Genomic DNA, 17419 nt, shown 5'->3' with positions numbered 1-17419 from the left:
GTAAAAGTTTCCTGCCAATTCTGGGGAATACGAACAAAATAAAGAGAAGAGACAAATGTACGAAAGGATGGAGAAAGAGAATCATAAGAGACTACATGAGAAATAGGATGCTGAGTGCAAGTCCGAATATCTTTGCGATGAGCAATAGGTAAGTCAGGAGAAGGCGGAGAAGAGTTGTTACATAGAGAATGATATGGTTCCAAAGCCGGCAACTGGATTGGTACTAGGGCTGCAATGGATGGAAGCTGCTTGTTTTTGGAATATCCTCTGTGGTAGGTTTTGATGTTAAAGTCATTGATTCTCATTTGAAATTTCCTAATAGTTTGTTGGACTGGAGTCAACTCCCCCTGAATGGGATTTTTAGCCATAGGATTTTCAGCATCTGAGTTCTCCCCCTATGTAAAATCCTCTCTATCTTCATTAAGAGGTAGGGGAGGAGCAGGAGGGTCAAGAAGGGTGGGGTTAATATTCGGTTGGTTCTGAACAAGAAGCTCAACCAACACATCTTCACTGAAATCCTCCCCCTGAAGAGGTGTAGATTGATAATAGGTGAGAGCCTCATGAAAGATAACATCCATACTGACCAAGGTACGATGGGTGGGGGGATGGTAACATTTATATCCCTTTTGGGATGGAGAATATCCCAAGAAAATACTGCGAATGCCACGGGGTTCAAGTTTGCTTGGGGATCGGGTATCTCTAGCATAACACACACAACAAAAACTTTTGGGGGAACGACAAAGGAGGAAGAGCCCTATAAAGTAGCAGGGGTTTGGGAGTCAAGGACTCGGGTAGGTAGCTTATTAATGAGATAGGCTGCAGTAAGGACAACATCTCCTAATATTGGGAAGGAACAGAATGGGCAAACATAATAGCTCAAGCCACCTCAAGGAGGTGGCGGTTTTTCCTTGCAGCCACACCATTTTGGGCTGGGGTATTGACACAACTGGTCTGATGGAGTATTCCATGGGCACCAAGGTAGTGTTGGAATCGACCATCTATATATTCTTTGCCATTGTCACTCCTCAATTTCTTGAGAGTGGCATTGTATTGGGTTTGAACCATCTTATGAAAATTTTGAAAACAAGAGAAGACATCACTTTTGTTGTGCATTAAATAGACCCATGTACTCCTAGAATAACAGTCAATAAAATAAACAAACCAACGATGGCTGGAGAGGGAAGATTTTTGGCTAGGTCCCCATACATCAAAATGAACAAGATTAAAAGGAGAAGAACTTCTTTTATTAGAAATAGAATAAGTGGAATGATGTTGTTTGGCCAAAACACAAGCCTCACAAAAAATTCGTCCTTATTACATTATTTAACTAATGCTGGAAATAAAAAAGATAAAGTTCCTAAAGGGGGATGACCTAGTCGTTGATGCCATTGTTGAAGTTCAGAAGAGACTAATGAGCTATAATGAATAGGAGAAGGAAGTGGTGGTGGTGAAGTAGGACTCCCATTATCAAGCAGGTACAATCCATCATGCATCTTACCACATCCAATCGTCGCCCCCATTGTTAGATCCTGAAAAACACAGTGTGAAGAGAAAAAAGTTACTTTGCAATTTAAGTCACGGGTAAGATTACTGATGGATAGAAGATTAGTAGTAAATTTAGGTATATGTAAAACAAAGGATAAAGTTAGAGAAGGAGAGCAACTGATGGATCCTTTCCTAGAGATAGAGGAGAGAGAACCATCAGCCACTCGGACTTTATCTTTACCAGAAGTAGGAGAATAACGATGAAATAGGCTGGAGGATCCAGTCATATGATCAGTGGCACGGAGTCTATGATCTAAGGAGAAGAGACTACTGATGCACAATGACCAGCAAAAGAAATACCTGAGTGGGCAAAATTTGAACCTAGAGTGGTGGAAGAACTGGCAAGAGTCGATGTAGTAGAAGTAGTGGAAGCCTGTAACATACGCCGGAAAGCCTGAAGTTCCTCCTTGGATAGTCCGGTATCAGTAGTAGTAGTAGTAGTGACAGCCTCAGTATGATTGGCTTTATTTTTCGATTTCCCATGAGCAGCACGCTTAGCTTCAAAGTTGGCTGGTTTACCATGTACCTTCCAACATGTGGCCTTACTGTGCCATAACTTACCACAATGTTCACATTTGATGGCTGCCTTTTCTGATTTAGAAGTTTCAGCAATAGGAGGATTCGAAGCAGTCCCAATGTTTAGAGTTGACTGATCTGGAGGTGCAGTATGGAGCATAGCTGCACGACGTTGATCTTCAATGTGGACTAATGCATATGACTGTTCCAAAGTAGGGAAAGGATCCTTGTTGAGAATCTGAACTCTAATCGGATCATATTCAACATTAAGCTAGCCAAAAAATCATAAACCCTAATTTTATCAACATGTTTCCTGTATGCAGCAATATTAGTAGCAGTAGTGGGCTGATAATCAGAGTAATGGTCAAGTTCTTGCCAGTACTTTCCGAGTTCAGCATAGTATTGAGAGACTGTCAACTCATTCTGTTTAGCATCATGAATTTTTTTTCTTAATTCATATACCTAAGCATCATTCCCAACCTGGGAATAGGTATCCTTTGCAATCTTCTGTTGGTTGTATGGGACAGAATACCGTGGGGGGTATTTTGGTCTTTTTCCCTTTTTTATTTTGCTATGTATTAAGTCGGTTATGAGGGACAGAATTGTCCATGTAATTGTCTTCTAATATTATAGACACATTGGTTGGGATCAGCCTTTGATCATCCAAGCCTTATTCCCTAATTCAGCCCTCCAGACTGCTGCCTCGGCTACTCCTGCACCTGTTGGAAACCTTTCTCTTGGTAATTCTACTTGTGAGCACTGTCACAAGTCCTATCACACCAAAGAGAAATGTTGGAAGCTTTACGAGAAACCAACTGACTTTGAAGCAAAAAAAGGTTGCCAAGAAAAAACCAAAGAACAAGGCTCATCACACTGAGACTTTTACTACAGTTCCTACTACTGACCTTAGTCTATCCCAGGAAGATCTACAGGCATTCCTACGTATGCTAAGGACTTCTGCCGCTGCTGCTTCTAGTACATTAGCTCCTGCCAATTCCTCTACTCCTTGAGTTTCATATTTTGCTTGGTCAGTTATCCCATTTGGTGGTCACTGTGCTTCTGTAGCATCCCATGCTTGGATCATCGATTCTGGTGCTACAGACCACATGACTAGATCTTCTAGTCTTTTTCATCGTTATTCTCCCACTTCAGGGAAGGACAAAGTCAGGGTAGCTGATGGTTCCCTTTCCTCCATCTCTGGAAAAGGATCCATTAACTGCACCTCTTCCCTTACCTTGTCTTTAGTTTTACACATTCCTAATTTTACTACTAATCTTCTTTCCATTAGTAGTCTTACTCGTAAACTTAATTGCAAAGTAACATTTTCCCTTCTCACTGTGATTTTCAGGATCTGGTGACAGGGAAGACGATTGGATGTGGTAAAGTGCAAGGTGGATTGTACCTGCTTGATGATGGTTGTCCTTCTCCACCAACCTTACTTTCTCCACTCCATCAAAATTCATTGGCCTCTTCTGAACTTTACTAATGATACTCTAGATTAGGTCATCCCCCATTAGGAACTTTGTCTCATTTGTTTCCAGCCTTAGTCAAGGGTTGTAATAAAGATGAATTCTATTGTGAGGTGTGTGTTTTGGCCAAACAGACACGTTCAATTTATTCTAGTTCTAATAAAAGAAGTTCTTCTCTTTTCCATGTGGTTCATTCTGATGTTTGGGGCCCTAGTCGTAAGACTTCAATTTCTGGACATCGTTGGTTTGTGTCATTTATAGATTGTCACTTGATGTTCTCACTGCAGCCTATCTCATTAATCGATTGTCTACTAGTGACCTTGACTCCCGTAGTCCGGCTGAAGTTTTACTTGGGAATTCCTCCTTTGTGGTTTCACCCAAGGTGTTTGGCTGTGTGTGTTATGCTAGGGATACCAAGTCCCCTGGCAAGCTTGAACCCCGTGGATTGCGGTGTATTTTTTTAGGTTATTCTCCAACCCAGAGGGTTATAAATGTTATCATCCCCCTTTCCGTTGTACTCTAGTCAGTATGGATGTTACCTTTCATAAAGGCCTTTCTTATTATTCTTCACCACCTCTTCAAGGGGAGAGTTATAGTGAAGATGTGGATGTGTTTCCTTCCCTTGGGCCTACTATTCTTGAAATTCCATCTCCTTTGGCTGTTGCCCCATCACCTTTGGCTGCTGCCCCATCTCCTTTGGCTTTTGCCCCATCACCTTTGGCTGTTGCCCCATCTCCTTTGACTGCTGCCCCATCACCTTTAGATAATCCTATACAGGGGGAGACTATGGAAAATGATGACAGTGAAGCTCCTACTCAGGGGGAGTTGACTCCAATTCAGAGAACCATTGATAAATTTCAGAAGAGGATCGACGACTCCAACATTTTAACATATCACAAAAGATGTTCCAGAAAAGGGCAGCCTCAATCCACCGTAGCTCCAGTACCCATCCAGTTGCCAACTCTGGATCTAGACCTTACTTCTCCTGGTAAGATTTCTCTTTCCGACCTGGCTATTGCTCATCGCAAAGGTACTAGGACTTGCACTCAGCATCCCATTTCCCGCTTTGTTATTTATAATTCTCTTTCTCCATCTTTTCGTGCATTTGTGTCCTCTCTTTCTTCTGTTTCCATTCCTAAAAATTGGCAGGAAGCCTATACAGATGGAAAGTGGAAGGCTGCAATGTTGGAAGAAATGAGAGCATTGAAAAAAATTAATACTTGGGATCTTGTAGATCTTCCTCCAGGGAAACAACCAGTGGGATGTAAATGGGTATTTGTGATCAAACAGAAGGTTGATGGGATTGTGGATCAATATAAGGCACGCCTGGTTGCAAAGGGCTATACCCAAACTTATGGAGTTGATTATCAGGAGACCTTCGCACCAGTGGCTAAACTCAATACTGTAAGAGTGTCATTGTCTTGTGCTGTAAATCTTGGGTGGGATCTTCAGCAGTTAGATGTGAAGAATGCCTTCCTCTATGGAGAATTAGAGGAAGAGGTATATATGGTTATTCCACCAGGCTTCTCTGAGGATAAGACCAAGGGCAAGGTCTGTAAATTGAAGCGTGCTCTTTATGGGTTGAAACAGTTACATAGAGCTTGGTTCGACAAGTTTCGCAAGGCTATGATTTCAGTGGGATATAAGCAAAGCAATGCTGACCATACACTGTTCATCAAACGAGTTGGTAATGAGATAACTATTCTCATAGTCTATGTTGATGATACTGTGGTAATCGGAGATGATGGTGATGAGATCAAGAAATTAAAGCACTTCCTTGGCCGTGAGTTTGAAATAAAGGATCTGGGAACTCTAAAATATTTTTTAGGGATAGAAGTTGCTTGATCTTCAAAGGGCATCTTCCTTTCTCAAAGGAAATATATCCTAGATCTGTTGTCCGAAACAGGGATGTTAGGGTGTCATCCCACAAACACCCCCATGGAAGCTATTGCAAGGCTTGAGGAGAAAGAAGGTGAACCAGTTGACAAAGGTCGCTATCAGCGATTGGTTGGCAAGCTACTCTACCCCTCTCATACACGGCCAAATATAGTTGTTGCAGTTAGTCTAGTGAGCCAATTTATGCATGATCCTTATTCCTCTCATATGGAGGCAGTTATTCGTATTCTTCGATATTTGAAGTCTGCTCCTGGAAAAGGAATACTTTTATCTCCCAATGGCCATCTGAAAGTTGAAGCTTACACTGATGCTGATTGGGCTGGCTCTGCTGATAGGAAATCCATCTCAGGATATTACTCTTTTGTGGTTGAGAATCTTGTCATATGGCGTAGCAAGAAGCAGAATGTTGTGGCAAGATCCAGTGCTGAAGCTGAATTCCGTGCTATGGTACAAGGAATTTGTGAGTTGCTATGGCTTAAAGGATTGTTGCAAGACATTGGAGTTGTTGTCCATCTTCCCATAATGTTGTATTGTGACAACAAAGCTGCCATTAGCATCGCTCATAACCCTGTCCAGCATGATCATACCAAGCATGTTGAAGTTGACCGACATTTCATTAAGGAGAAGATTGAAGCTGGCCTCATCTATATTCCCTTTGTGAAGTCTGCTGACCAGTTAGTCGATGTGTTCACTAAAGGGTTGAGTAGCAAAGTTCTGTCCTGTTTTGGTCAAGTTGGGCATGTGTGACATATATACACCAACTTGAGGGGGAGTGTTGGTTGTATGGGGCAGAATACCATGGGGGGTATTCTGGTCTTTTTCCCTTTTTTATTTTGCTATGTATTGAGTCAGTTATGAGGGACAGAATTGCCCATGTAATTGTCTTCTAATATTATAAATACATTGCTTAGGATCAGCCTTTGATCATCTAAGCCTTATTCCCTAATTCAGATCTGTTAACATTTTTCATATCTGGGCAACAATGTCGAGGAGAAGATAACCAAGTGCAATGGAAGAATGCATAGAATGAATAAGATATGACATTACCATAGAGTCATGAGATAACCATCGAGCCAGGGCAGGTCCTTCAACAGGATTGGGAAGACTGCCTATAAGGTGTCCTATGTAGCCATGGCCAGCAATTGTGAGGTAAGTGGACCTTGACCACATCAAGTAATTAGTCCCATCTAGTTTAGTGGGAGAAGCAAAAGGAAGGTACTCTGGATGAGCAAATCCATCTGAGTCAGCTAAAGTATGATCAGACATGATGTCAAAAGTGTAGAACACACAGGTTTTGAAATTCCCACAAATTGAACCATCAGAATAGGCTCAAACTTGGATCAAATTCTCTTCAGGTAGTATGTAATAAGTCCTCAAAAAATCAGCAACTTCTGATGAGTAAATAAAAAACCCTAGCAGGGCAATTATCAGAATCGAGTAGAGTCCTGGGTTTTGAGATTGCAGAATTTTCAGCCGTTAGAACAGGCTGAAACTGAGGTCGAGTTTCCCTCTAGTAGTAGGGAAGATATCCTCCAAAAATTAGCTCCTTTTGATGAGCTAATAAAAAGCCCTAAATTTATGAAAATTTAGGAAAAATCCTGAATGCAGAGAAATCGTAGGGTTGAATCTGAATTGGTGTTGATTCAAAGCTGCAGTCTTCAATCAGGGAAGGGTGTAGGCCAATAATGGCAGGAATCAATCTCCAAAAAATAACAGAAATCAAGCTGGAGTTGAAGTAGCAAGCTCAATCCCCAAGGTTGGGGGAAACCTGCGGCAGATTCTGATTGCACCAATTGTCTTTGAATCTTCAATGAGGTGACATTGAGGGCAGCAGCTAAATTTGCATTAGATCACCTCATAGTTGCTGCCCTGAATGAGAGAGAGAGACCGAGAATGGTGGAGAAGAAGAAAACCAGAAACCGAGAAGGGTGGAGAAAAGAAAACCTGAAAATCGAGAAAGGTCTCTTCTAGATCAAGTTGTCTCTGATACCATGTAAACAGCCTTAGAACTGAATGCTTGAGTGATCAATCTGGATCACCAAGCCCCTTTATTTATATTCAAAGAGTTACAATCACTCAAACTAGATTTAGGAAAGCCACCTTTGCCGATTCTAATTAGGAATACCTAATAAGAATCAGCTAAGGTATTTACCAAAAAAAAAAAAAGAATCAGCTATGGGAGAAAATACATAAAAATAGACAAAAATACCCTTATCAGGTAGAACTACTTATTCTAACATATCCAATAATGGGAAGAGATGTGTTGGTACATTATATTTGGTGTAGGCAATATAGCTAATCCCATTACGATAGTGTTAAAGGGTAGTGCTACAGCAGGGATGTTTTGGGTAGATATTTCTTGTTTTTAAGAGTACTTTATGTAATATCTAGTTGTCAGGAGTATTATTGTAAATCTTGGGACTATTTTATATAAGACACCTTCATGCTTACAGTTTGGCAGGCTCTGAATCACCTCTTTTCTGCGAAGACCTTATGCACTTTCCCTTCTTCCCCAATATATTTATCTGCCAGAACCGTGAGTCTGTTTTCTTCTCTATAGACTTGCGGCACCTTCTTCTTCTCTCTCTTCCGTAGTATTGATAACCTATTTTGGTGTTGTTACATGGTATCAGAACAGGTTTTATCAGTCACTACCATCTCTTTTTTTCTATTTTGAGAGACTCTTCTCAGGGTTTCTCCTGTGGTGTGCAGCCACCTATTGCTGCTAATTTTATGATTACCATGAAACCTAAGTTGTTTTAAATGAAGAACTAGGGTTACTGCTGTTGATGAAGACATGTAGATGCACTGTTGAAGCCTTGCGGTGGTTTTTTTTTTTTTTTGTTGCTGAAGACCTGCGGTAGGTTCCTTTCTGCCCCTCTCTTACAGGTACATGAGTAGGTGTCTTGTATGGCTAGTTTTTTATACCTCTGTTGATCTCATCCATCTCCATTATTTGTGAATGAATTATGGTCAGTAGATGACGGTCTGATCAATCTTGTTTGATCAGCTGATTGTGTTCTTGACAGTTTTTTGGCCACTTGCTATTTTTGTGACTCTCGTATATAAGGAGATCCAGCCATCAGATTTCATTCAAGCCTTGATCATTCGACCAAAACATCACCTTGGTTGCCTAGGTGGGCGTTTTGGTCACCTTGGTTGTTTTGTTGGTGTCACCTTGTGTCCAGGTCCCTTCCATTGCCTTGGTTCGCCTTGACGTCGTGACAACTGTGATTGTCTCTCCCTCTCACACCAGAGCTGATTCATCCTCCTCTTCTAAGGATAGTTTTGTTTTTGTTGCTGCTAATGGTGGACATGGTCATGGCTCTGCCTTTCCTGAGAGAGATCGTGGTTCAAGGGGGAGGACGTGGTTGTAATACGGGTGGACGTAATGGATAATAGGTAGACCAACCTTTACGTCAATTTACACATTGTGGCATGCCTAACCATACAGTTGACACATGTTGGGACTTGGGCTAAACATTGTAAGCCTCAGTGGGCCCCATGATTGGCCAATACCGCAGTGTCTGATGGGAGTTCTGATATGGTGCCATCTGGTGACACTAATCTTGCCACTTTATCTGGATCTAGTACAACAGGTCCTTTGTCTCGTGATGATCTAGTTACTCAATTATTAAAGCATGTCCTTGTCACCTTTGTGAATCAGCTAGGTGATATGTTCACTAAGGGCTTGTTTCGTCCAGCTTTTCTCGAGGATTGTTCCGAGCTAGGCATGGGTGATGTATTTGCTCCAGCTTGAGGGGTGTTTTTGGTATATATTTCTTGTTTTAAGAGTATCTAGTTGTTACGGGGTATTATTATAAATCTTGGGATAATATATTATATAACACACTCTCATGCTCACAGTTTGGCATTCTGCCAGAACCGTGAGTCTGTTTTCTTCTCTAGAGACTTGCAGCACCTTCTTTCCTTCTCTTCTCTCTCTCTCTCTTCCGTAGTACTGATAACCTGTTTTGATGTATCACAGATAGTAAGTAGATAGATAAGGGGGAGAAAAGGTGAATTGAATTGCTCATTCACGCTTAAAACTCTGGTGCAGTCTGAGCACAAGATCAACCCATAAGAAGATACCCTATATCTATGCACAGGCTTGGATTAGACTGTGATTTATCATAACAAATCCTTTTGTTTCTCTAATGGAGGCTTGGGGTTAAGGGGAGCTACAAGGGCTTCACATCCCCCCATGTCATACTTCGCTGACTTGTTCCTATCTTTAAGGCAGAGTGGGTCCACTCATGGGACAGTTTTCCAGTCCTGGTTGTGTTAGGAGTCCAAATCCAGTTTTTTTTTTTTTTTTTTCCTTCTTTTTTACTTTTAGCAGTCCTAATTCCAAAAGGACTTGCAGTTATTCTTATGAGATTAACCCATGGGGGTTCTTTACCTAAGCAACACTAATGTTCAGCTGTTTGGGTCCATGATCTGAAGGATGGGTTGGACTTCTTTTAATGGATTTCTAGAGCTTAATTTCTTCCTTTCTCTCTTTAAGTGATCTATTTGCGATGATCAGTGAGCAGTCAGACACTTCTATTATTGTTCTTGAAGAAAATCTTAGACCTTTAGTTTGATGATACAGTATTCCTAATCAGATTTGTTTGTGCATTTTTGTGTTTCTCCTTTCAGGCAGCATACACTGTTGGGGGCCATTCCTTCAATGCTGCTGCTATTGAATATGTAATACTGAAGATGAAGCCACCAGTCCATAGGCCTCAAACTGTACGTCCTTGCATTTCATTAGTATTCTTCGACGTAGTATGTAAGTTCTTTACTTGTTACTCATATATATGTGATTGACGTATCAAAGCTTGTTATTCTGTTTAGGCATTAGTACTTGCACTTCACAAGCTCAAGGTATCAGAGGAGCAGCGGAAGTTCTCGATTGATACCTTCGAACCACTTGTAGTATTTGCTTTGAGCTGTGGAATGTACTCATCTCCTGCGGTAATAGTTTCTAGTGTTTTTAGCTGATTTTTTAGTTTTTAATTTAATGAATTCCCAGTGTTTGAATCAAAATCCAGTGCTCTTAGGAAGTTTCTGAGCCGATGAGGATTTACTTGTTTCTGGTATTAGGAAGTTGTTGATTGTATTGAATCTGAGAGAAATAGTACTGGTCATGCAGGTAAAAATCTACACTGCCAAGAATGTGAGACAAGAACTTCTAGAAGCTCGGCGTGACTTCATTCGAGCTTCTGTTGGGATGAGCAGCAAGGGGAGGCTCCTGGTGCCAAAAATGCTCCACTGCTTTGCCAGGGGCTTTGTTGATGATTCTAATTTAGCTGTGTGGATCTCTCGTTACCTTCCGCCTCACCAAGCAGCCTTTGTTGAACAATGCATCTCTCGGAGGCGGCAGAGCTTCCTTGGCTCTCGCAACTGTGGCATCCTCCCCTTTGATTACCGCTTCCGCTACCTTTTTCTGAGTGAGGAAATCTCCCCGTGAATGCCAATTCCTCACGTCCCAAGTGTGTTTCAGAATGTGTTTGGTTCTTGACATTCAAGATTGAGTTGCATTTGCTTTCTCTTTTATCATGTCCAGTCAGAAATGATAAGACACAAGAAGTTCTGAGCAGATTTCTGTGGCAGTCTGGGGATATGCTTAAATTAAATCTTTGCAGCTAGTCTGCTGTTCTCGATGATGTGCTGCTTAGGTCTTTGACTTGAGGACCTCTAATATCGGCTGCACTCAACCTACTTACTGTCAATGAGACATGGAGCATCAATTTCTTAAAACGATTCATTTATTTTACCATAAACTTTGCAAATAAAGTGCTCAGGTAATTGTATGAAATGTTGAAAACTTCTTGTAATCCATTTACGGTTGGCCGGATTGCTGTACTGATGGTCTAATCTTGTTTCATGTGGACCAAGGAAATTTTCTCCGATATAGAATGAATTGACCCATCTTTATTGCTTTTGTATGCATTCTGAATGCAATTGCTTCTTGGCTACTACTGTTTTACCATCAATGAGAAGACATGTTTGCAGGGTATAGATTTCGACTGCTACACTAGTATATAAAAATCTTGTCGGATCAAACAAGGAACCCTGAGGATTCAGTGTTTCCTGAACCAAATCAAGCAGCTGTCAATTGAACCGGTAAAAGCAGATGTGGCAAATCAAGTAGTGAATCACTTGCCCAGGGAAGAAGGGAGATTCAATAGATTCAGCGGCCCTGACAACCTCCTACTTGATGTCAGGGTAGGGAATGTTCTCTCATGCTCTTCTTTGCCCCGATGTCCAAAACAGTAGTCTCTCATGTTCCCGTCTTATGCCCGTGAATTATTGACAGGGAGCCATGAGGGAATCGTTCCCAAGGTTCGTTCTGTTACTGCCATAGTCTGAAAGGAGTGTAAATCTTATCTATTGCATCCAGACGTAGCAGCCAGCTATACCTGACACGGCTGTCAATAGGGGAGTTAACTTCTTCGAGTGGCAGTGGCTAGGTTATAGGGAACTTCAGACAAGGCTCGTGGGGGCTTAACAGCGCCGCCACTCGCAGGTTTTGAGATAGGCTTTGGAGTCTCTTCAGCTTTCATGTTTGAACAAGGAATGGGCTTGAACAAGGCCACGTTTGGAGGTGGAAGAAGAATCGATATCCGCTCCTATTACTGCACAGTGCAGTACTGCATCGTGCGACGCAGCAGAGATCATGTGACACAGCGGGCCCCACATGGTGCACATGGTCTCTGCAGCCGCCGCACGATGCAGCACTGCATCATGCAGTGACTGCATAGGATAAAAATTCCAAGAATTGAAATCTGGCAGTCTAAAGCCACGCTTGGATGGATTTCATGACCCTGATTAACATGATATAGCATACTAACTCTTCAATCAGATGAAAGGGTGATTTCGGATTCTCATAGTGATTCTTCAGAATTATTAGTAAATCCAACAATCTGTTCATTTTGTGGGATTCTGAGGGAGAAGCACCAATGTGTTGTCATAATAGAATTTGGATTGTAGGTTTTACTATAATTCAGTCCAAAAGTTGCCTAATCCTATAAGAGGCAACGTATTGGGTTTTTTTTTGGTAAAAACGTATTGGGCTTAAATCATAGTACCACAAATATAGGTAAAAAAAAAGAAAAAAAAAAATCAATGGGAATGGAGAAAGTTGTCCTCTAATTGTTTTTTATGCTGGAACTCTCATGAAAATATGGACCAAATCTCCTTCTATTGCCCCTTCTCTAGATCTTTTTAGAAAGGGGTCCTAAGTAAGTATTGGTCACATCAAAGATCTATCTTTCCATTTCAGAGAGAATGGCGATGGATTTTAAAAAATTTCAATGGTAAGTTAATCTATAACTATATCAGAAAGCTTCCTTTAGGAATGTGATTCATCATGTTTGGTGGGAAAATAAATAAATAAAAGATGGACCTCATCGTTGCGTACGATAGAGTAGATATGGGAATCCATTACTTTCGAGATCAGAAATAGACTTTTTCTCATTTGTACTGCGAGCCCAAATACATTAAGGGATATGCATTAGTCAAAATGTTGGGATCTATATCTTCCTCTTATTTCTTCTTCCTCTTTGGATTCTTGATGTCTCATCATCATTTCTTTGTTGTTTCTCCCCTCCCGTTGCTTTTTATTTGACATCCTTTGGCAGTTGTTTTTTTCCCTACCCAAACTTTTGATGTATCATCCTTTTGTGAGATGCATTTGATCTTTTATATTTGGGTCCCCCTAAACTTGCCTCTTATTTTTGTGGTCTTTTGCTCTTTTACCTTAATATATTTTTCATTCATTCAAAAAATAACACTTCTAAAAATTCAGCCTAAAAAAATCTCACAGTATAATATAAACATGATACATGGTTCATTTGGTTCTTGTTAAAATCTGATATAAAAAGGAAGAGGACAGATAGATAGTCTGAGTTGAACGAGGTCGTTCTGTCATTAAGACAGTATTTGCACCCTATTACTGCAAATGGGTTACAGCAAACCTGCCTCCCAAGATAAACCAGGCTGGCTTGATCACTGGTATGTAGAGACAGTAATCACTTGAAACTATCAAAGAATTGATATGTCTGAATGACTGAACTTGTGGGCTACATATGGGCTTGGACCTAGTAGTTCGTATGGGTACAACCATTGGGCTCGCGTACGTGCGAAATGCAAAGTGCGCCATCAAAGCGCCTCACGCACTCGTACGCATACACTCTGGGACGATCACCGTCCTTGCTCACAAGTGCACCGTACAATCCTTTCTAAACATAATATGTGATAATAGATCATTATCACATATAACCCAAAAGAAATTTTCTTTCAGAACCGATGTCCCACATTATTATTTGAAAAATTCCAACAGTTTTGTCTAAAAATCTGGGAACAAAAAAATACATACTTATATAATTTTTTTGGGAGAGGGTTCTTTGAACAAGTGGCATAAAGAAGCACATCAATGAGGTGCGACAAAAGGTATTGTACATGGTGGGCAATGAGGTCAATCATGCTATCTTTAATAGATCTGTTAAGCCCTCCTTCTCTAGTGTACCGATACATCCAATATTCACATGGCCAATAACGACCGCCACGTGTCATAGACGACCCGCCCCATAGCCAAGGGGAACGAATGAGCCAGCATTTTGGCGGCACTATTGCACCACAGGTTCGGCTGTTTCTTATGGAAGGTGCTTAACGGCCACCGTGCCCTCATTCACTGGGGCCTTCTTACCATTCATGGGCACCGATGGGGGCTCACCCATTCTTGTTGATCCTATCGCTAGTCATGTCCTCCCCGGAGTCTAACCCGAGGTCAAGTCATCCATATTCATGAAGATGTTTCCCAAACGCGGATATCTATCTGCACAGTTTTACGATCCTCCCTCGGTTGTTCTAATCGGATAGTAGCCCTTAATGGCCTCTATTCACTCAATATTCGTTAATCAACTGGCTCTTGGCGCCATATGCTACTATAAAAGAAAGACACAACCATAGAGGATCTGAATATTATAACTTTATCTTGCAGGAGCATCTAACTTTGGCATACTTGAGCTAGGCCAGGTTCAATCATGCCCCTTTGCCCTTTAATAGATCTGTTAAGCCTCCTTCTCTAGTGTACTATTCTAGTCTCCATTTTGCTAAAGAATTTATGTAGCTGAAGCTTTGGCGGTTAGGAAAGCTTTGTTTGTGGCTATCTCAAAAGGTCTTTCTCATATCGAAGTGGAGAGTGATTATCTTCTTATCATTCAACTTTTGAACAAGAATGTTGTAGATGTTCCTTGGAGAATTTCTTCTATCATAGAAGACTGTCTGAACTTTAGCAGGCAGTTCATTCACATCTCCTTTTGTCATGTCTACAGAGAACAGAATTTCGTGGCTGGTCATCTTACTTACTCCTGGGCGAATTTCTATTTCTTCTTGTATTTTGGGAGGATTCTCCGAATCGTTATCTTCTCCTATAAGTGTACAGTATAATAATACATCGTGCGGTATAATAGAGATCATGTGACATAATGGGTCTCACATAATGCACATGGCCTCTGCAGCTGCCGCACGATGCAGTACTGCACCGTGCAGTAACTGCATAGGATAAAAATTAAGATTCCCCTCCATCTTTTTTGGCTTCGGCTTTGCTTGCTGATGTACAATCTGTGCACTTTTCTCGCACTTTGAATGAATGTTAATAGATAATCTCTCTTTATTAAAAAATAAAAATAAAAAAAATAAATAAACTACTTATTTTTTAAGAAGGCTGCTTGGCAGTGGATTTTGCTTCCCAAGTTCTTCGTAATGAAATCCTTCGAGCTAGCCCTTGGTGGTATGGTGAATGGATTTTGCAATTACAAAAGTGCTATCCAAAAAGAAATTGGTGGGCAAAAACATCTGATGTTTTTTTTTTTTTTTTTGATAGGTAAGAAAAAAAAAAAAAAAAAAAAAACACGCTGCTTCTACATTGGGTGAAGTGCTTGATTTAGAAATATCCCCTGAGTCGCATGGTTTTCCACCAGATATTTGCTCGAGTTAAGCTCGATCAGATTCCCCCCATCAAAGCTCCTATTCAATCTACAGTGTGCATTCGTAATTTTGAAGGAAAATCCACAGATGTTGTTGGGGTTCGTTTTGAATTGTACTTTTTATGCATGCCTCCGTTGTGGCCAGATTACTCATAGTATTGTAGACGACTGTCTTGGTGATAACACAGCGAAAATGTGCCTCTTCAAAATTTTAAATGATTATCGTTGGATGATTGTATTCCCTCGTCGGATTATCCAACTAATCTGTACATTGTTAGGGTTTAGGGTTTAAGCACAAGGTTGCTTAAAGTATTACACTCTGAGTATCTAGTTTGGAATACTCAGACTACTGTCTCCAGTTAGTATTTATAGGAAACTAGGGTTTAGGTCAGATGGGCTAATTACTAGATTACCCGTCACAGCCTGAGTATTAATACAAATAGGATTATATTAGAACATATGAAGGGATATTATACAAATACCCTTACATACATGACCTTATCTACCCTCTTGTTCGTAAAGGAATTAATCATCACCTCTGGTTCCCAGGGTTATATTTCCAAGGGACGTGTAACCCCCTCCCTCCTTCGTCCTTATCGGTGGGAAACCAAATTGATATTTCTACCTCTTTTCAACCATCAGGTTATCTCCGTGATCTCCTAAATCAAGGGAATGATAATTGCATTGATGCTCTTTTGAACTCACCTGTTGTAGGTAGTCCTATGTCATCCGACACCCATTGTATCAAGACCCAATCCACACACTCTCCACCTATCACGTAGTGGTCCAGAGTCTGTTAGGGTCTGTTACACTCTTGTATGGTCAGTTATTGAGGTGTCGTGTATGTATATATATACCATCAGTTACCAACACGAAATGATATGAGAACATTAACATCACCTACTTACACTACCTCACCCGATCCTATCATTTCTTTGACTATTCACCAAGTTTCCCTCCCATTCCACTCTCATCCACTTCTCCTCCCTGATACTGCCATTAACGAACCCCTCATGGAGAATTTACTCAGTGGTACCACTTCCCCCTTCTCTTTCTTTTAACCCTTCCCCTATGACGGTTTACCCAATCCAGGACCAACCCCACTTTCCTGGCCCTTCTTGTTTTGAACCTAACCCAAAAACACCCCAACCCCCTCTTACCCGTGCCCCAAGTAACCCCACTCCCACTCCACCTCCTCCCTCTCCACACTCTTTAAACCCTTCGTCCAAGACCATTGATGGTGTTACTCATCTCTACATTGGGAACCCTAAATTTGTGATCATCCAGAATTTTTTCAAACCTTCAAAACTTTCCAAAGGAAAGATCTCCCTCTTGAAGAAAAAAAAAAATAGATCCAAGGGTTACCATAATAGGGTGAGATACAAGAGCTCTAAAATTGGTTCAGGTACCTCGAAATCAAGTGGAACTTTTCGCATGTCTACCTTTTCAAGTGACTCAGTGTTGCGTGTGGAAATCTCCGACGCTTGGTTCGCCCACGGATGAGCCTGCAAGGACCAAGTGATGAGCACAAGAGAGCCGGTGTGGCTCCGGCCCAGGACTCTCCGATGCTCAAGTTAGATCACCAGTGCAACAGTGTAACTGCGTAATGAAAAGCAAGATGAGGAATGGTGCTCCATACCTGGGTATTTATAGAGTGAGGATGAGATGAGGCGGTTGGGAGAGTCCTAGAATTGGTAGGAGTCCTTCTTTCGAAAGGCTCTCTCGCGTAGAGCGGAGTGGAGAGCTATTTTCGGGGTCGGGCTCTTATTAAGGTAAGAGTCCATGTAGAGTGTGACTTCGTATTGCGCTGGGATCGTGACTCGGTTCTTATCCCGTGATTCTCGGGATGCGCTGACGTGGCCCCGCGATCCCTGGTGGGGCGCTACGGTAGTTTCCGTGGAGGAGAGCTTGGCCTAGGAGGTCGGCTTAGGAGGTCGGCCTGGTCGGTCGGCCTTGGCAGTCACTTCGGCCTGGGAGGTCGGCCCGAGAGGTTGTCTCGGCAGTCAGCTCGGCCAA

General features: G+C 41.5%; 1 protein-coding gene across 2 annotated transcripts in view; it reads left to right on the top strand.

Moving 5' to 3' along the window:
- The window catches only part of LOC122660370, an 81906-nt gene extending 70883 nt beyond the window's left edge, over nt 1-11023 (top strand). For both annotated transcript variants that reach the window (XM_043855649.1, XM_043855650.1), the window contains 3 exons: nt 10068-10160; nt 10266-10385; nt 10564-11023. In XM_043855649.1, the coding sequence (XP_043711584.1) occupies nt 10068-10160; nt 10266-10385; nt 10564-10881 (531 nt within the window). In that variant the 3' untranslated portion in view covers nt 10882-11023. The remainder of the gene's footprint in view (nt 1-10067; nt 10161-10265; nt 10386-10563) is intronic.
- Nucleotides 11024-17419: the final 6396 nt, after the last annotated feature.

Source organism: Telopea speciosissima, chromosome 4, assembly GCF_018873765.1.
Source record: "Telopea speciosissima isolate NSW1024214 ecotype Mountain lineage chromosome 4, Tspe_v1, whole genome shotgun sequence".
In the NCBI taxonomy this organism is placed as follows: Eukaryota; Viridiplantae; Streptophyta; class Magnoliopsida; order Proteales; family Proteaceae; genus Telopea; species Telopea speciosissima.
Note: the sequence above shows the minus strand (reverse complement) of the source record. Positions and strands in the feature narration are given on the sequence as shown.